At 41.7% G+C, this 21,569-nt stretch overlaps 1 protein-coding gene across 8 annotated transcripts in view; it reads right to left on the bottom strand.

The window, feature by feature from the left end:
- Window positions 1-21,569, bottom strand: part of PARD3B (par-3 family cell polarity regulator beta) — a 536,941-nt gene that overhangs the window by 57,769 nt on the left and 457,603 nt on the right. Inside the window, exon 21 of one of the 8 annotated variants that reach the window (XM_083842796.1) lies at window positions 1-21,569. This exon is cut by the window's left edge and continues 6,792 nt beyond it. The exons of the other annotated variants lie outside the window; for them this stretch is intronic. Within the exon in view, the coding sequence (XP_083698922.1) occupies window positions 21,524-21,569 (46 nt within the window). The 3' untranslated portion in view covers window positions 1-21,523. 8 annotated transcript variants of the gene reach the window in all.

Here is a 21,569-nt window from a genome sequence, read left to right as displayed (position 1 = left end):
ACGTGTCTCAAAAGGGCTAGGAAAGCAGGGAGATTAGGGACTCGGCTGCTGACAACAACCAAACTCTCTATAAACAATACACAATGAAAATAATGAAAAACAGATTTTCCTAGTATTTTCAGTAGCCTCTAGACAATGCAACAGTTTCTGGTTTCTTCACTAAAGATGATATCAATTATCCCTTTTATCTATCATGCAGATGTCACGTGTGAGGCATAATTGAGGGCCTTCTCTCCAAGGTAATTTCTTCTGGATTTACACGGCAAAGTACTTAAATTGCCTTTTTTGGCACTTTGTATTACAACACGGCTTGGGAGGGGGTATTTTACTTCCCTGATCTAAAGCAGCTGGCATATTTACAATAGATAGGTCACATCAACACACAGAGCAGATTTTCAGCCCTCCAACTCCATTTACTGCAGCCCTAACAATTCAACAAAGCAAACGCTGAATGCTAAACTCTTGTGTGGAAATGTAGCTCTGTTCCTTAATGGCTATCACACCTGCCTGCGACTGGCAGCCAGGTTTTTTCATTTGCAGACTCTTGCTTTTTTGCACTACAGTTTATTAAACTTGCTGCTAAAGCTGGAATAATAAGTACTTTACAGACTTCCAATGAATTAGCCATTCAAGAGTCCCTCTGGAATTCCCTTTAGCACACACAAAGCAAAAGCAGGAGGGAGAGAAGGTGACAATTCACCGCAGTCTTAATTTCTGCGCTCCCTTGTGAGGGAAGAGTCGAGGATCTAAGAACTTGCTCGCAGCAGATGATGCTGTCCACGTTCTAAAACGCACTTTGTTGGAAACTACAAAGCCAGGAGTAACTATCCATTTTCTCCGAGAAATTACCTCTCCAAGTTTCACACGAGACTATATTTGGTTCTTTGTTGCACACATACAAATTTGTGCCTTTGCCAGAATGGCAGCAACTAATCCTCAATGTTGTTCAATTTTATATCTGGCCCAGGTAGAAATAAGGTACAAATCTCAGTTCAGAAGTCTCTGTGTCTGTAATCCTGTTATTGATAAAGTTTATGTTTTAAAATAAATAAATGAATTAATTTATAACACCTACAAAGTATCAGGGAAAGTCATAGCTCTCAGTCAATTCGCATCCTTACTACAAAGGTTTTTTTGTTTGTTTGTGTTTTTAATGAATGATCACCAGGAGGATAACATTAATCCAGTATTAGGACCTTTACGGGAAAAAAATACAAACGTAATTTATCTTTTTTAACTGTCAGCTGCATTTCTAAAGCTTAAAGTCTGTAGCTTCCAGCGGCCTTTTGTCTTTCTGCCATGGCAGGAATATCTTGGACAGCTGTAAGAGCTTTGTAAGCTATCTTTCTCAAAATCCATTAGCTAATTCAAGGAACCTAATTAGAGCTGCCATTTTGATGGAGCATATTGAATGTTCTGTATAAACTAGTAACACCATCAATGTTTATTAAAAATTGCAAGAACCAAAGCTCTCAGCTCTATATAAATATTAATGGACAGATACACAATACTTACTGAAATATAGATAGTGTTGCCTTCACAGAAATACACACAGGTATACTTAGAGTAACAATCCAGTGTGATGCTTTTATTCCCAAAGGCTGAAGTATGGAAGCAAAATCCAGGGACAATTTTACACAAACTGCTGAAAATTGACTGGCTTCCATTTACACTATCCTTACGCACATTAAAGGAAGCAAAGCACACTGATGATGATTCGTTTCTTGTGTTTTTCCTGAGTAGTGTGCTGACAATTTGGAGCGTATTTAGAGCTTACCTCAAGAATGCTGTCCAGCTGGAACTGTTTTATAGCTCTCTTAACCTAGCCACTCCGATCACCATACTTTGTAGACATTTACACATACTCCACTACTGCACTGTTTAAGGGCATCCAAAGATTCAAAGGGAATTTACACTGTAGAGCTAAAATTCAAGTTTTGCTGTAGACAGCAACAAAATCAGTAAAAGGAGCCAGACATCTGGAGCAATGCTCTCCTACGTTCTGCTGTGTAAAAGCCCAACTATAATGAAAAAGCAACTCTCAGACAATGATACAACACATGAAACACTGACCATTCTAAGAATATCTCAGAGATCTAATTAGGTTAGGCTGTACAAGCATATGCCTTTGGCTGCAGAAATAAAAAGTTTTTTGGCTACTTCACAGCTTCGTTTTTAACTTGATACTTCATAAATGAACTACAGAAAACCTCATATGTTACCATTTCAATTTGACGTACGCTTTCATACGCATCTAACAGCGCCTGGATTCTATTTATATGTACAACTGAATATACGTGCATAGAAAAATCATCGGATTTGCTACAGAAAGACAGCAGATGTTCTTATTAAGCCACTGGCACATGCAAGGTGAAGCATGGAAGCCTTATAAGGAAAACATTTTACGTTCTAACTACAAGCTAAAGAAAAGCAAAGATAACAAATTAAATTATTTCGCATGTATTTTACTATCCGTGAGCTTAAGGCACAGCATAACAAAAGCACTATTCAGCATGCTAGAATGACTCCTACAATACACGGAGCTTCTCACAGAGGGGAGCAGAAGCCATACGCACTCCTTGGAACACCCTAACTCCACTACAAGATCCACACTTCACTTGCTCTGAATATATACTAGCATGACACATGAAGCATTGAACAGATGTGCAAGAGGAACACTGTTAATTATATTTCTTACACTGTAGTAGTGCAAGGGGGCTAAAAATTTTGTAACAACTTTATCATGGGGACAATCCTGATGGGAAATTCGTTTTAGCTCTCTGATAGGGCAGCATTTCCAACTGATAACTGAGATCTGAGCAGTTTCACAGGAACATGCTCAAAAGTCAAAACAACAGTCACCACTAGCTTCTCTCAGGAATTATAAATGGCAAATTTAGCTTGTGGTTATTGCTCAACAGAAACCCTGCCAGATGCCGAAGCAGTTGATGGATTTTGCAAAGTTCTGCTGCCTTTGGGGCCACACTGCCTACCCCAGCAGCACCTCCCTCCCCTCCTCGGGCACATCTCCCCCACACAGTGCAGCGTTTTTGCTCACGTTTGCGATGGCTGGGGAGCGCACATTCCCTTCAGCTAGCTTTCATCACAAGATCCACATCAACAGAATTAAACATTTTACAAGCTGAACTGTATTTCGGAGAAATATTTCTGCACTCAAGGGCCTAAATTAGCAGTGGAACTTTATTACTTCTTATTTTGCAGCCCGTGGAAGCTCTCAGACTTCCAGACATGCGCAGCTTCTCTCTCTCCTTCCTATTATGGCTGCAGCTGCACCGCGCCTCTCTGAAAGGACTCTCCCTTTTCCACTCGGAGAGGTGGGGGCAGATTTTCAGGTGTTGAAGATGGAAGGTGAAGAACTATTCCTTTTCAGTAATTGCACTGAAAAACGTTCTATTAAAACGGAAAAAAACAAAGTCATGGAATCTTCAAGCTACACACAATCACCTCCTCGTACAGCTCACCTGGAAGAGGAAAAGCAAGCCTGCATCTCTGCATTTGGTTGGGATGTCTCAGACACCCTAAAGCAAGTGTTCTGGTTCAGGCCCATCCCTAGCCCTGCTGAATGATTCCTCTCTCTTTTCCCAAATAAAAAGGAAACACTGTCCCGCACCTTCTGATTTTCGCTATTTACATTTGCTCATATGGTTTCAACTGGTATGTTTAGATAAACAACTAACAAATCCTCACATGTGTTTTGTCTCGTTGCACTCATTCTCTGTTCTCACCCCGATGTTCTGAAGTTTTCCCTTTGTACCTTTCACTCGAGGATGCCAGTTTCCTTGGCCCCTTACCAGCTTCTCATACAAGTGCATCCCTGTCCCGTGGGCTGTTCTAGCACCTTCCCTGATGCATCTAGGTCAGCGTCTCGCCTTCCAGCACTCATTGAGCACCATCTCCCAGAAGCTTTTCACAAAGCAGTCTGCCAGTAACGATCAGGCTGCAGGTGGTTTGGGACACCCAACAACACTTCCTCCTTCCTGCATTGCTTCAATATATAACACATTAACAGAGTATATATGTTCAAATATAATATGTTAACAGAGCATTAAGCTCACAGGGTCAAGCTCTCACAAGGAAAGACTTCCCTCTACTCTGAGGCACCCACTTACCGCCCACCACGCTGCCCTGATCCAGCTCCTCCCCATATACATGTCTTTTATTCTCCCCATCCCCTGGGCTGCTCCAGTTATTCCTGTCCTACCCCTCCACGGCATTTCTTAGGATTTTGCATTCACCTCAGCTTCCCCTTCCCCTCCCCAGAAGGTGGATCACAATGGCAAGGGGACACTGATCATACCCAGGTCACCTCATCGTTCTCTGCTGCGCTGGGAGCCTCCCCGGTCCCTGCAGCCAGGAGAACCTACTGCTGGAAAAGCACGTCTAGGCTCTGGCAGCTCAGGACTAGCGCTTTTGGTGAAGTCAGCAGCCAAGTTTCCATCATGTGTGTGGGAAGTACTCTAAATCTTATAATTTAGTCACATTGTCAACGTTCAAGGGGTGGCAAAAGGCACAGTCTGGTATAAGACTAGGCTGTGTTCCCTTCCTAAATATAAAGGCCCTGTTCCAGAGTATGGAAAGACTACAGCTTCTTATTGGAAGTATCATATGCTGCTTATTTTTACCTTTTCTACAGACAAACCAACCCCTTGCCTCCTCCCTCCCAGCCCCCCAAAACAGCTGTCATCATATTCCAGAGAAATTTGGCTTCAGCACACCTCCTACATAGGCATTTTCAACCCAAGTGGTTGAAGGCTGGTTATTAACAGGCGGAAACATGTTTTTCCAGTGGAAGTCAGGCCAACAGCTCCTGTGGTAAGTGGAGCAGTAGGGGTCTGTGCGACTGACCCCCAGTCCGCCCCCCAGCACTGCTTGTGCCTGGCACAGAGTCCTGCTTCCCGGTCCCGAAGGCAGCACAAAGCCGGTTTGCTCCCGAGGTGTGAGCGCTCCCAACAACCACCGCAACCACCTCCGAGGCACAGCCTGGTAAGCTCGCAGTACTCCTGCATGTGCTCCAGATTAAGCTGTAGTCAGCTTAATGAGAGACTTAATTGATGAGTGCTACTTCCTTCACTTGTCCATTAAGATAAGTACAGCACATGGACATTTCAACCCATCAAAGACGAGAAAATGCATTAATTTTGGTTTTCTTGGAGCTGTTAATAAATCTGACACTGTCTGGCAGTTTTCTTCATTTCCTACCATTTGACAGATACTGTGATCGCAAGTTACAGAAGATGTTTTTCCTCTGAAATTATCACTCTGGTAATACAAGACAGAAGGAAACTTTATCAAGATACCAAGAAGCTGGGTATCATTTTTATTTTTAACTTTCTGTGACTAGTTTGTGAGTATCTCTGTGTGATCAAAAAATAAAATCCATCTAGTGCTATTAAAAATATGTAGACACACATTACAGATGACTGCATTACGGCAAAGAATCACACTGTGTATTTATTAGCAAAAGTTAGTATTCCTCTCGTACAATCGGCCTGGCTCTACTGAGATCTCTCTACTGTAGAAACTCCTGCAACTGTTTTCTTCCTCTTTTTCTCTCTCAAATTGACATTTGTATGGAATCAAGAAAAATCTTCCTTAATAATTTTTCATTACTAATGGATTTTTTTTGGTATGTGTATTTGGGAGGAGGGAAGGCAAAGGGCAGGAAAAAGCAGCTTTAAGTGCTCTGCAAATGATCCTCCCGAATCTGGGCCTCATAAATCCTATCAAATGTTATATTTCATCAATAGACTGCAAAAGCTTTTTCTCTGCAATGATGAAGCCTGGCTTTAAAATTTATGGTTTCATTTTAGAAATGGACTATAAAAAGAGTCTGACTTAGCTGTCTATCAACCACAGCTGACATTAGCAAGTTAGGTGTGGACTTTCAAAGTGTTATATGTATTTTTTATTTATATAGATGCACGTACATACATATAGAGAAATATGAGGACATATGGGCTTGCGCATGCTAAATACACAGCCTTTTTTGCTTTTAAAAAACATTTTCTTCCAATGCAAGAGGTATTCAGCAGATTAGATTGCAAAGTGATAAAAGTCTCCAGACCAGAGCTGGCTCAAAGATCTGCAGCAACACCAGCAAATTGCATTTTGCTGCTCAAATGATGGAGGATAAAGTAGTTTATTTTGTTCTCATTCGTGGGGTGGTAAAATGCAATTCAGCAACGATAGAGCAAGTTTCAGGGGGAGGCAGCGGAGCTTTCAGGAGACTGGGGTGAGGGAAAAGGGAAGATGGCAGAAAAGAACTGGAAGTTTTAGGGTTGTGAGAGACAATTAGTAAAGGCCCGCGACTGGGGAGGGAGGGGGTGCAGAGCTGCTGCACCTCTCGTGCACGGGGATGGAGGCAGACGGGCTCCCTGACCTCTGTGCAACTCTCTGCCCCTGCTCTCTGCTACAAGCCCCAGAAGCAAGCCTGGCCCCCGAGAGCCGCTCCTGTCTGCTCTCCTGTGCTGCTGGGGCGAAGGAGAGAGCCGAGAACATGGAGCCTGTCCCTATCGCTGCCACCACTGATGGAGCCACGTGGGTGCAACAGCTGTCCCTTACAAGCACTAGAGCATCCTCTGGCAGTGACAGCAGCAGCTTCCTCAGAGGGGAGGAGGAGACAGCCGGTGCATGCTGCCGCAGCACCCGCTCCTCCTCTCCTCCGTTGCCACCAAAGCTGGAGGTCTGCAGCCAGCGACTACTGTGTAGTTCCCTCTATGCTTAAGTAAGCCTCCACGGTAACATTTCTCACGGAAGCATTGCTGTTATCCCAGCTCCTCCTGCCAGAATGCTTGAAAAAATAAACCACATTGAAAGCGAAAAACAGATAAATGAAGTAGAATAGCTGCAGCTGAGAACGTGAGGCTCCGCTCTGAACGCAGGGGAGCCCATCTCTCCATCCGCTGCAGAAGAACCTAGTTTCCTAAGTCAGACAATTAATGATGGATTATGTGAATACAGCAAATCAGATCATGCTGCTGAAGCATTACAAGAACCAAACGGAAGAGCAGTTAATCTAAATCTCATGTGGGATGGTTACTATTGCACATTGCCATCCTTGCTGCCGGGCCCAGCTGTAACGTCAGTTTTGGTGGCAACTCATAGAAAAAGCCAGAGGTCCTGTTCCTCATTATAAAACGAGGAGGAATCTCACCCTGGGGAACAAGGCCCAGGCTGACAAGTGAATACTGAAGCAAAGGTCTGGGAGAGGAGAGGGAAGGGACAGTGGTTACTGGTAAACGCTTTCTGAGTCAAGAGTAAGGAAACAAAGCTCTTCTTCTACTGCTTCTCTTCTGTAACATGATCAATACAGGAAAAAAACCCCTCGTGGATACTGAGGACGCGGCCTGGGGTCACCCCTGCAATAAGCTCTCAGGGGGTCCTGGCAAAGGTTCCTCTCACTGGGGAGGTGCTGCAGGGCCAGGCAGGGCTGGACCCTGCCTGCAGCTCCTGCTTTGGGTACGCCGGGAGCCCGCTGCTCACCATGGTTAGCGACGGAGAGCGTTAGCAAGGGATACTCCTTTGTTTGGTGCCATCAACCAGGGGAGCATGTACAGAAAACGCCATCCATCCACATTCTGCAATTCAATTCCTGTTCTGGTTCTGGCGCTGTTTCCACTGTCAGTATACAAAACACTGCATCCACAACAACTTATGGAAATGAGAGGAGCTGAAGCTGCCTGTATTTTCACCAAAGGATATTTGTAATTATGAAGGGAAACCTTATTGCACCTTGATCTACAGACAACACGTCTCTGGAATTCTACATTTTTTACTGGAAGGGGACACACTAGCAGTATCACATTATCTGAACAGAAGTAACTTATAAAAATGAAGAGACTAAAATAAAATCTTGAAATGTTTCAGATTCATATAGGTTAACTCAATTTATCAATCAAAATCAGGACACTAAAACAATGACATGACAGTGTTTTCAAACACAAACACACACACCCTACAGCAGATCAAGAGTAATTCTAGCTGTGTACTTTCTTCTACAGTTTCCCTGTAATGTTTCTCTAAGAAGGTTTCAAAATAATCAAACAATTCAGCTTTCCCTAGAACTCTTGGACTTTTTCAAACCTGAATTAACTCTCCTTTACACAAACCTTCTGCAAAGAAGCTCCTGGCACTGTTCATATTTTTAAAATCTTCTTCCTACCATTTCTTAATTTCTTCCTGTTTAAAAATCTTTTCATTTGATTTTTTTCCCCCAAGGTGGATTGTTTTTTTTTGGTAATTCTTTTTGCTTTCCTTGCCCTTTTCTTTTTTGTTTCTTCCTTAAGACTTATCTCCAGCCTTTTTTTTTTTTCTTTTCGTATTTTCCTTGAGCTCTTATGAAACCCTGACCTGTTTACTGAAAAAAAAACACAAAAAAACAGAGCTCAAGGGTTAATGTTTTACCCCTTACTCACCATCCTGTATCTGGCTGCAGTCAACAGCAACCAAAATTCATCATCATCAATGGATTTTCACTGACATGCACTGTATTTGCTCACATAATGGCCCCATATATTGCCTTTGAAACGAGGGCGTGACCATTCTGAGATATATTCCCAGGAGTCAGTAATTGGCATTGCTGCAGGACATGTTTGCATAGTGTTTTGAAGGCAGACCTGCAGAAAAGCAGGCTTTGAAGTTCTTTTGGATGGTACTGTGCTCTCAGCAGGACACATCAACATTAACCTAAGCACATCCTCTTTGGATCGGAGCAGGCCATTAGCTAGCTGGTTTGGAGCACGGGGGGAAACAGGCATACGTCTGCCTCTAAAAGGTCAGGCAAACACATGAGGGTACAAAATCTGCAAAATCTTCCCAAAATCTGCAGTGAGCTCCAGGCTAAATGCTGTAGGCTGGAGTGGCCCCGCTCCAGCTTCTGACAGGCATCCTCCTTATCTCCGCATAGTTTTGGGATGGCCTCAAATCTGTCAAGACCACCTTTGGAGTACTTGCGGACAAAGCACCCCTGCAATGCCCCTGTCAGAGACAGGGCTCTCCGTGCAACAGGCCCTGCACAGATGCAAAATAAAAGGAGAGCCCTGTTCCCACACACAGAGGAATTATTGGAAACAGTAAAGGCAGGTGGGGGAACACAAGACAATATGGAAACAACACTGGTCAGCAAGATGCCTGACAGTGATACTTAGTATTTGAGGAAGGTGGTAGATATATCACACCCATACAGGCTGCAAAGACAATTTTCGTTTTTGAGTCTCGCTTCTGTAAGAAGTCACTATAAACAGTATACTAGCATTTTGATTTAAAAGAACTAACAACTTGACAGAGCTACCATACAAACACACAAAGCAACTTCGGTGCCGGGTAACTAAAAGAAGTGTATGCAGAATACCTGTGAGAATGCAGCCTCCAAAGTTGCTATTTCCAGCAAAGGAAAAATGTCCATCCACTTCTCTAGTCCATAGCTTTATAAGCATGTCACCTGAGCCCAGAAGTGGATCACAGCTGCTATTCCTGGAGCAAGGAGGGAGCAAGGAGGATATCTTGTACCCAGCCCAGCTCTGTACACCTGTCCCACCTGCAGAGAGGAAAGCAAGCTGGCCCACCAAAATTTGGGAGCAGAAGGAGGAGAGATTGCTTTTATCTGCTGTTATTTTTCCTGCACTGGCCATGGTTTGCACTCCCCATGGAGGCGCATTATCACTGACATAACCACAGTGACCGTAAGATTTTTCTTTCCCTCATTTTTCTACATTTAAGCATACTCTCCATTACTATACAAAATTACCCTTTTTTCCATCTAATTCACTGCTCCCCATGGGATAGCAATTAAAATTGATTCATGAATACAATACATTTGCAGGGAAAAGCAGAACAGAGGAAGCTGCTCGCCATCACGTCCCTCGCCAGGAGAGGCTTTGAGGCCTACCCCGAGCAAGGCCCCCCTCAGATCTGCTGGCACACAGCTTAGAAACCAGAATGTGGTTTCCAACCTCTATCTCGCTTCAGTACGGAAGATATGGTCCTTAAAACAGGCACTGGGCTTTGACCAGCTGTATTTGGGCTCTACCTTTTAGTTTTGTGTTTCTGTAGATCCCACTTTGCAACAGGAAACTTCTCTCCCTCCAGTCCTGCTCCTCAACACCCCCTGCTGCAGGAGAGAAGGCACCTGCAGGACTCGGGCAGATGGAGAATATGCAAGGCCCTCAGTCTCCGTGTTTCACTCCCAAGTATAAGTCTGGATTTGACAAAGTCATGCCTATCAGACAGATCAGCAGATAGTCTATCTATGTTGTGGTTGCAGGATTAGGTGGGAAGAGCACTCTGTCAACTTGTGCTTTACCACAACGAAAAGAGAGGCGCAAGCCATTCAGTGCTGCTGTGGAGACAGCAAAAAAGGACAACTCATCACGCTAACCAAATTCTTCCCCCTTAATCTTGGTGCAGGACCAGTCTACTTTGTAACCTTGAGAGGTAAATAAATTAAGTCTTAAATTACTGCTATTTAACTGCATATTCCAATAGTATAAACCTCTGAGAATACAACTGAGGCCAGGATGCAAATTTCTTTTGTGAAAATCCGTCATGCTTCAGGACAAACAATGTTATAAGAACAGAAAGAATAATATTATTCTTCTACCTCTAAGCTGTTGTCATCTATGATGGCATAGCTGGGTCTTCCAGCCAACCCCATCAGAGGGCCACACTGGCCACCAGCAGAACAGCAGTCTGGAAAACAGCACGCTACAGCCCTGCCTCAGCGTTCTGGCTGCAATACACTCTGAGGCAGCAGCTCTGTACTCAGTCAGAGATATTCCCACTGCACTTGCTGAAGAATTTCTGAAATTTATGAAGAGATTAGAGCCAAACTTCTGGTCCCACAGAGGTCAGGGAAAATAACAGAACAATGGTTAGTAGCTTTTAAATGTTAATCATGACTATTTCACACTAAAACCTCACTATACTAAAAACACAACCCCTACCAACACCAGCTCATAGTATGAAAATCTTCTTAAAAATAGCCTAAAAGGATTTTCTCCTAAGGTGTAGGTAAGTTCAGCTGCAGAGGATTCTAGCACCTAGATACAATTTTCTGTTTCATGGAGGCTGTGCAACCATTCCTCCTCTTACATACAACTGTGCATATCAGTGTGTTAGTGATGCTTTTGCAAAGAGGGTTTGACAACAATAGAGAGTCCCCAGCCTGCTAAATAAGAAGTGACAACTCCATTTGAAAGCTGTCTCTGGATGTGTTTTATGTGCAGAAATTATCTGTGACAGTTCAGATCAAAATAGAGTTTTCATTTCATGTGGGAGGTAAATGGACGATAGAATAGGTTACTTTAAATGCTGTAGTCTAGTCCAATTAATGTTTCAGACTTTTTTTTGTATGGATTTCTTCTGTATTCTATGCTCTAAACGTTGGGGTAAAAAAAATGTAAAACTCATTTTGTCAATAGCATGATGCAAAAACCAGGCTAAAAGGTAATAAAAGCGGTTAACAAAAACAGTCATGCAGAAGTATGGCAAAAAAGCTCAAGTTACAGTAATCTGGCTGTGAAACTAATAAGTATAAAACAGAAAAGAAAACATCACTTCATCATTCTTTCGGGGAGAACCAGGCATGGGAATCAGTTCTGATTTCCCACCTCAATCAACTGAAATGTTGCCACTTTGATGGAAAGAGGACTTGCACATCAGTCTTCTTTCTGAACAGCAGATGCAAATCCACATGCTATCTTTTGCTTTTCAGATTGTGAAACATAAATTTACAATTTCTAGCTTATGTAACAGTGACAATGACACAATTTGTACTTTTAAAAAATGTCAAATCAAAAATATTACTTTGGCCTCTAAGACAAGGTTGCAGATTTTCATGTTTTCCAGAACATCATACCTGCTGATTTTTTCAAAGATATGCCCCATTAAGTACCAGGCATGGTATCTTACTGGAAATAAGACAGGATACGATAGAAAAGCATTAATGATTTAATCTGTTCTTGTATCCCTTTTATGTATTGTGGCAACTGCTGCTATCCTATCATATACAGTGACTACCACGTGTTACTTCCAACAGCTATAGCAATGAAGCATGTACCACCAAATTTATGTAGGTATGTATGTAAGTGCAGAAGCAGTCACATTTCTTCCCAGTAAGCACAAATTCACATTTGTTACCTATAAACCGATCAGTTGTCTCCTGACAACTGATAAAGAGACACTTTTACTAGTGGAGTGGTCGTGATCCTCTACTGTAACTTGAGCACAATCACGGTTCTGGTCTAAAAGTGGAAGGGAACTGCGCTGACTTAGTGCTCAGAGCCTCCTAGACATCTTTCAAAGTTGATGGGGAAAACAGTAGTTCATACAGTGCTTTTCAGATGTAAGCAATAAGTATTGCTAGCAGAAAAGCTACAGACCCACGAGAGTGAGTGACTTCTTCCTAAACAAGGGCTCACAAACCTTACATAATCCCTTTTATGTCACACACTAAACAATATATATTTTGAAACTTTTCTGCGAAACAGCATTTTTCTTGGCATGATTTTCAATTTCCACCCACTTGTAAGAGCAGGTGTCTAAATGTATCATCTCTCAACTCCAGAAATAAAGAAAACACTTAGAAAGCATATTAAAATCATTTTCTTAAATTCAGGGGACAGTAATTTGAGGTTCCATGGGCATTACAGAAAAGCAGACCTCTGCTACAAATGCACTGCACTACTAAAAACATGAACAGAGACAAAGCATTCAGAAGATATTAGACCTCAGTATTTTTACTGGCCAAAACCTGAATACTGGCAATCTTATTCCTCAGAGGCAGGTTTTAACACAAAAGGGAAATTAACATGTATCTATGCACTGCGGTCTTTAAAAGAAAAACACCAGAACAATGAAGCTGCTCAGCCGTTTGATGTATTTGCCATAGCTAATAGTAATGAGATAGTGGGCAGAGTGCAGATAAAAGGCTAAAAGGTATGAAGGAATACTGTTAATCATTTCCGAAGCCACACAGACATGTAAAAAATACCAGTATTTAGGCTAATGAGTGTAAATTTGGAGAGGAATACTCGAGCACTTATCATATTTAGATTGATAATCTATTTGCAGCAATGCTCAAAGACAGAGAGTTAGACTTCTGCCTGTTCAGTTCTGGAGCCAGAACATGTCACTAAGTGCAAGAGACTTTTCAAGCTCTGTAGCAAAGAGGTCAAAGTATCAACACTGATGCAGACAGTGGTATTTACAGAGAAAAGGAGGAAAAGATCAATCCCTTCCCCCCAGTCCCCTTTACATCAGCCACTGCTTTAACATGGCCATTGTACATGGCGGCACCAAATAACCGCCTCCTGCTTTTTTTCAAATGAGGGACAGCAGAAAATGTCAAAGGAAGAAAATAGCACCTTATTCAGGTGAAGGACTGCAGACTGTTTGCTTGTAATTTGTGTACTAACAATCCATAACAATTAGGAACAGGTTTATTGCTGCTTTGCTGCTACTCCCTAATGCTCCTCCACCAGCTCACACTCCGCTGTCGTGCTAGAAGTGCCGGCTGACCTGCGAAGCAGAGACGAGCTGCAGAAGGCCTCCTCTATCATTACCTGAGAGCAGCGCTGAAGCAATCCAGGTCCCCTGGTTAGCAGCGCACTTAGGGCACGCAAGTGCTCAATTAAAGCAGTCTTTCAGCCAATTTAGCATTATGTCAACTCTGACACAGAAGATAGCTGCACCCTCCTTCCCCCCGACAGAACACGCTTTAACCTGTGTGCATCCCTCTGAAGGTGCATTGTTGCTTACTTTTCAACTGCCAGACCGTGCACAGCACTTCCACTGGAAACATGTCCCGTGCTTTAACTTATAGACTGGTCTCACAATAATTGTTTTCCATGCATTTTATGTAAATACCATAATGATCGTTTGCAGTTGATTCCCATTTACAAGGTAATAACCATATCCAGGACTAAGTAGACATCAAAGCCTAAGGGCAGAAGTGTTTACAACAGATAAACTCCAGAGCTGAAGGACGTATTCTAGTTAATAGTGGTTTCAGAAGAAATGCCCCTAAGATACTATTAGGCAGAAAAAAAATATTTAAGATTAAAATTTTAAGTGAGTGAAGAAATTAAACCATAAATATGGGTCATCAGAGACTGAACGATAAGATGTTGTTTGAAATGTTAGAACACTATCTGACGCTTGCTTGTTTCTCCTCACTACTGCCGAATCACTGGAGGGAAGGGGCTAGCGATCTCCCACAGAGTAGATTTGGAGGAGTACGACATCGATGCAATGTCACACTGACTGACTGCCACTGAAGGAACTGGAACAAGAAGGGGGGAAAACAAATTAAGAGGACATTTATTGCTTTACAAGTATGTTCAAGCTATTCAATTTTTAGCACTTTCTAAAGGTATTTCACACTCAATCCTCTTACATCATCATCTTTATTGTGTTTTTTTTTTTTTCTTTTTCTCTCCTTCAGCTTGATTTGATAAAAAAAAAATAAATTAAGGCAGCTACCTGTTTTGCAGGCAACTGAAGAGTATAAAATCTTTCATGCAATTGCTCTCCACTGCTTTTTAAAAAAATGGCCTCTAGGCATCAAGGACAAGGTAGTGATAACAAGAGATAACTGGTATGGTTATCTGAAGCAACATCATTTTCTCATGTTCCTTTGTCCTAATGAAAGACCTCACTTTCCCTCAGATGCAGGCCACAATCCAGTTGAAGACAAGTTACTTGTTTCATTTTCTATGACAGTCTAACACCGCTCTCCACAAAATAGTCACAATTCTCTTAGACCACCCCAGAATCAATACAGACACCTTGATCAATGTCAACAAATGATCTGTAGCTGCATGGCCTGCCAGAGAGACTGTTCCTCAGCCACTCTACGTGTGAACTCCATATGGTGCCAGGGCTCCTTTCAGGGATGTAAGGACAGTCAGACAGTCACAGAGGTGCAGAGTATGTACCATCCTAACTACATCAGAAGGTTTGAGCTGACAAACAAACTATTTCTTGGCTTGCTCTGACCCCTCGGTCACTGTCTCCACCACTGGACTTGTTTGTGATCACGTATTGAAAAATAGCACTTTTTAGAGATTGTCATCGACTGTATGCTTTGCACAGCTGTCAGACAGTAATCACAATTATTCTCTTTTTATTCTGCATCCAGTTGCCTATTAAGCCATTTCCATCACATCTCTTCAGTTCTCTCAATACTTTTGCTAGCACAATATTGAGGGATTTTCAGCTTTTCAGATAACATCAATTCTTAGTTTTCTGCTGACCAAAAGGCAGTTCATGCTTCTGTCTGTACTTGCTTTCAGCAACGCTGCTTACTAGGTCCTTGGGAAACCTTTCACCAGTAGCATCTTGACACAAGCAAGGTGCAAGGTCCTGAACTCTGTTTAGGAACAGCTGGTTTATTCTGCTATTAGATCCTCAAACCTCCCACAAGTAGGTTCCCATTGACTCATTCTGAGGTCAGATCCACGGCCCTGTTACATCTTTTATAACTTAAGTTGAGAGCTAAGTCACTTCATTGAAACAAAAGGATTAAGATTAGTAGAAAAAACTTAAAGATCTGCCAGTATAAACTCTAACTAAACTGGGACTGCAGGAAAATCAAAGTATAAATATTCTGCTCAGAAAATGTCAAGAATTCCCTACAATTTTTATGGACGCTTACAGACCACTACAGTTTCCACTGTAAGACTTCCCTTACAGAGTCGAGCTGTGTGAACACCATACAGATCTAAGCACTATGCCTGGACATGAGCAGTCATGCTGGAAAGCCCCCAAATTACTGCACTGTTCCTGGTGGCTATTTAACCTGGCAATGCTGGTGGGTCTGTGGCGTCCCCCATGGTTCCATGGTTCCCTCTGCTGCAGTCATCTGAATAAGTGTAGGACTTTTTTTTTTGTTGTTGTTGTTTGTGTTGTTTTTTTTCTGAAGAAAAATGAGGAGAAAACCTATTATTGACTGCTTACTTTCAGAAAATATGAGAACTTGTGGGATGTCACCTGAAGACTCTCAGGACTCTTCTACCTCCAAGAAAAGACATAATATGCACAGACTAAATCCCATACCCTCATCTACTGATCAGTTTTACTAGACAAAGACTATCACTGCAGTGAAAGGAAGAATCTTTTTCTTTCACTTTGCACATTTCTTTCTACATTTGAGTAGGAGCTCAAAAAATACCTTAGGAGAGGATTTTTTTGAAACTCACAGTTCTGGACAGAGTACAAGTTCCCTGAGGTCAGAAATGTAAATTCACCTCACACCAGGCTACACAGCAAAGCTTGCACAAGGCTAAGTCATCAGGGCTTTCTCTGGAAATTGCTCTTGCTTATCCAGAAGCTAGAAGATGGTAAGCCAAAACGACTATGTCAGGAAGCTAGGGGAAAACCAGGAGAGAGTTAACAAAAGGAGTTGGGAACCGGGCTGAGAAGGGGAAAACATAAGAAAAACAGTTTCTTGGATCACAATGTGTTGGAAGAACAAGCCTCCGAATAGTGAGCAACATACGGACCTTCTGCTTGTTGTTTCTCTTCAGTCAGGGAAACGGGACTACGTTAACATTCATCATTTAACCCGAGTTGCAGTACAGAATAAACCTGACTGAAAACATACTTTTTTTTTTTTTTTCCCCTTAGCTGAAGCAACTCTGCAAGGCTAATGATGGGTCTGAGGAGACTCATTTTGACAGAAAACAACCTGGAGCAGTGAAAAGCTGGGCACTTTGAAAACCCCAAAGTGTATGAAGTAGAACAGGCTATTTGGAGAGTAGTGGGAAAATAGAACCACATCACATTTAACCATGTCCCTTTAACTTTAATTAAAATAAGATTTAGCAATTCTATTTAGGATTACCGAAATCCCAGAGGATTTTGCATTTCACTGCCTATACTGCTACCAGACAACCATTAACTAGGAGGAAAACAGAGCACACAATGTTACATCCATCTATCTATACAGTATATCCAGTAAGGTAGGTTTCCTTGTTCAAGAAAAATATCCTAGTTACACTTCTTGTCTGCTAAATGGAAATACCACATGCCATTAAGGTTTGCACTTTAAGTATGCAAGTGACTGGCCTATAAACAAGATTTTAACAGCTTCTCTTTTGAACAACTCTGACTGTTTAATTAATCTTCAGCCATTAACCATTCATTTAAAATGCCACTTACGAAATCTTAATTTTGCACATTATCAGCTGGTTCACAAATAGCTATCTACGAGCAGAAGTGTAATGATCTTCCTCACTGTTCCTTGGAGCTTACCAACCTTATAGTCAATTCTGGCTTCTTCATTAACAAGACACATATTAGCATTTAAAATTAAATGGCATTTTGTTAAAAAAAAAAAAAAGGGCACAGAGAAAAGTTAATACGTACACACATTATTCTACTGCTGATTAAAGGAGCAAGTATGAGCTTTTGGTCAAACAACATCCTGCATGACGCAGAATTTAGCATCTCTTGCTCACACGAGGAAATACGCTATGGCAGGAACACGTGCAAGGCCATATGATTTCATTCCAGCTGTATGGACGATCTCATTTTGTCTTTATTTGTACATTGAAGAGGCTGACAACACCATCTGCATTTCACTCTGTATCCTCTGGTATGGTCTCATCTTCCAGTAACAGACCTGCTCTTTCTCCAGGGACCTATCTTTTGCATTTGCATCCAAACAACAGAAAGAATGGGACATTACCAACAAATAGGCAGAATTAATGTAAAATAATTCCATGCAATAATATATCACATAAGAAAAGACAGGGCTGAAGGGGAAAAAAACCTGAATGCATATGAATGCTTAACACAGCTGCCAAAGCTCAGGCTCACCAGCATCTGCAGCAGGAGTCACAAGGGAGTTGTGGGAGTGCAGTATATAAAATTTTACACATCTGTCAATAAGTGAGGTGATCCAAATGCAAACCCTAGCAGGCAGGATGCATGTAGGCAGATTTGTGACTATTCCTGACAGAATTTATTTCTGCTGAAGAATGCATGGCCTCGAACAACCATGCACACATTACACGGCAGTAGCAGCTCTGCTCTGGTTCAAGTTTGACAATGTCCTTCTGTTTAGACGTGCTTTAAAACACCCAGGGTCACCTGATTTCTGCGAAATCTGAGGTGTCCACAAGAAGTGAACAACAGGGCTGGGGTCCCAACATTGGAAGGATCTGGGTGAGGGATCTGTCCTGGGAAAGAGCACTTTGAACTCTACCTGGACTGTAGTTTTTCTTGAATGCTACCAATACATTCAGAGTCTCATTCCATTTCTGTTCCTTTACAATACAGACTCATTTCATTTCTATCTTGCCTCCACAACATCCCCCTTAAAGAGTAGCCATTCCTGAGTAAAAGACCACCCACCCCTCTAGCAGTGAATCGCTTTTTCTATTCAGTGATAAAAGGTGTTGTAGATGGACATTAGGCATTGACCATTGTGCACTGTACTGACAAAAAAAACCCTTCAGTGTCAGGCTGAGGGCCAAGTGACATACCTGGACAACCCTAACTCACCCTTTTGGAGCAAAGCCTTTTGTGTGCAGCTCTGGGTTCCTAAGGCCTTGCTTTGAACAGGACAGGAGCTACCTACACCTGCCCAAAAGACGAGCATTTAGCCTGCTTTTTAGAACAAAAATTCTCCATTTGTTGTATTTCAAAACTGTGGATCCTTTTCACTTTCCTCTCAAGTTTACACACAGCTTACGATTACCATTTAGTTTCTCAGGATACACACATCACTATTTGTCTTTGATCCTCTCCAGGGGAGGGCAGACTGCTCAGTGTGTCTTGCCTCTCCCCCATGCCTCCGACCGGTTCTGAGGGTGGGATGTGAGGGGCACAGGTTGGGTTGTGCAGAGGGATAGTTTTCCTCATTTACAACTTTGCATTTTGCTAGATTGAATGTGCTGGAAGAGTGCAAGTTCTCCATGAGGAAATTTTAAATCTGAAATAAGGAAGATCCATTTTTTGATTAATTAATTAACACTGTACAATCTTCCATAGTGAGATAAGATCTTCCACATAATATCTTCTACAGTGGGACCCAACATAGCATCTCCAAAAACAGAGAGCTGGAACAGACTAGGGCTTTGGACTCTACTCCTATGCAATAAAACAGTGATTTCTTTCTTTCTTTTTTTTTTTTTTTAAATCTGCAACAAGATACAGCTCTGTATTCTTGCTAAACAAAGGAAAACTGTATTCGTTTTTGTCAGACCAGCACTTTGAAATTCCCCAAGATAAGACACATAAATAAATGAAGAATTATACTTGGCAAAGAGTTTGGCATCAGACTTTAAATGTTTCATAGTTCTGGGCTGAGCAAATAATTTGAGCATGTCTCTAGAACCTTTCAGGAGATGTGCTCAGAGTGTTTGGATAAACTTGACAGCACCATGTTCGAGGGAGGAAAAAGGAGGAAATTGCTTATTCAAAACGTGAGAAAGGGTTACAACATGTGACATGCCTGACATTTAAGTGATAAAAGTGTTTTACATATGCTCTTTTGGCTTTGGTCTGACACCTAGGCTCTGCCATGGTGCAACTTAGCACTGTCATGGTACAGCCTTGATAACTAAACTCAGAAATGTGACTTACCACTCTTTTCGGGAACATATGGGCCACAGACCGCAAAGCCTCTGCTGCAGGCTGAGGAAACGTACAGCGTCTCCAGCAGAGACCCACGAGTTCCCCAGCTGCACAAGGTGCCTGCGCAGGCTGCGCCATCCTCTAGGATGGCATTTGCATTACAGAAAATTGTGTCTAATTACAAACAAACAGAAAAATGCTTGATTTACAATGAAATGTGTGATTTTGCTAGCTTTCTTTTTAACTGTCTTTAACTTAACATTCACAGAATACACTGATCATGCTAATACTTTCGCTATATTCATTAATAAGGACAATTTACATTTGCATAGCACCTCTCTGAGTTAAGAATCCCAAAGCTTTCAGTAAAATATACACAAAAATTAAATCTATTTCACTGAATATAGTCATCGTTGGAATAAAAATCAACAATTGTGAAGCAGTGCAGAAGAACGTTACACAACAGTTGAAAATAACACAAAGCAAACCCCTCAAAATAAACCAAGGCAAAAAAAATCCCTGAGATGCCAGATGCAATTGTAGGTAAAGGGACGTTAGTATGCAAAGAGCAGTGTGAACCAGGTCTGCGTGTGCCCTATGCAGCAGTGCTTAGAGGCAGCAGACATACTTCAGAGTGATTAAAGGAACATTCTTCATACACTAGCAGGCTTTTGTTTTCTGCAATAGTGGGATCTCTGTGGGAGATTCTCAGTTTAAACTGGGAATCTACTGAGAAGAATAAACTGGAGACACTCGATGGACTTGTGATGAGAAAAGGGAAGGTGGGTAAGTATGTGAATGGTGAACGGCACATATCTGACCACAAAGCTTCTTTCTTTACAAATGGCCTCCAATTCTACAAGCCATTTATTATGCTAATGCATTCTTCTGCAAAAATAAAATAAAAGTGAACTTACCATTTCAAATAATGAGTTTTAATTCTCTGTCATAATGACGCATAACGAATTTCCAGACCAAAATGCATAACGTATTCTCTCTGTGTTCCAATCCCCCTTCTACCCCAAGCTGCATTTACTCTAGTCACTGATCAAATCTCCACACACTACATTACAAGTGGAGAGTCAGAGGCAGGAGAAAAAGCCATCCATCTACAGTAAAATTAATAGCAAAACTTTGAGAGAGCATGCATGCGTTAGCAGGACCAAAACATGAACTATTACATGACAAATGCACTGATAAATGTCCAACCCTGCAAATGCAAAATAACTTTGGTTTGGTTAATAAGCATCCATTATAACCCTTTCCCATCATTCTGAGGCAGACAAGGCAGTTTTCATACTTGACCCTTGAAAGCAGATTTGTTTTTGTAATTAACATGTTACCCAGAGATCTTTCTTTCCACATCTCTTTTCTCCTTTCAATACTCTCCCTCTAGCACAGAAAGATTTCCTTGCGTGTAGTTGCCACTACATTCAACAACTGCTGGCTGAGACCTCACAACACACTGCATAAATTCACATCAAATTATTCAGGTTTGGCACATTTCTGCTGGTGAGTAACAACAACCTTTTTGTCTCTGAGACAAAGGAAATAAAGATTTAAAAAAAGAACAAAGGCAGCCTAATAAGAATCCCATATTTCCTAATCTGGCTAAACACTATCTACAAGCCTCAGAAATTCAACAAAGCAAAGTTGTTGTGGACTGTTTGTCTTTCAGTACAGAACCAAAACAGATAGAACAACCTTTCAGCATGACTTCTGATCATAGGTCAGATATTATGTAACTTTTTTTTTTCTTGTTTAGTTTTTCACTGAATTATCATGGTAGGACATGTAATTACAGATAAATACACAGTAAAATCCAGGATCCCAATACTGAATCCAGACTTGGTTGGGATTGCGATCATGTCCACATACCAAGTCAAGAGTTCATTCAGTGTAGTTAAAGCCACAAGGTAGGCAATCAAACAAAAGAGGCCAGAGGGAGAGACTTGGGCATTTCTTCATGG

The sequence above is a fragment of the Anser anser genome (assembly GCF_964211835.1).
Source record: "Anser anser genome assembly, chromosome: 6".
Classification (NCBI taxonomy): Eukaryota; Metazoa; Chordata; class Aves; order Anseriformes; family Anatidae; genus Anser; species Anser anser.
Note: the sequence above shows the minus strand (reverse complement) of the source record. Positions and strands in the feature narration are given on the sequence as shown.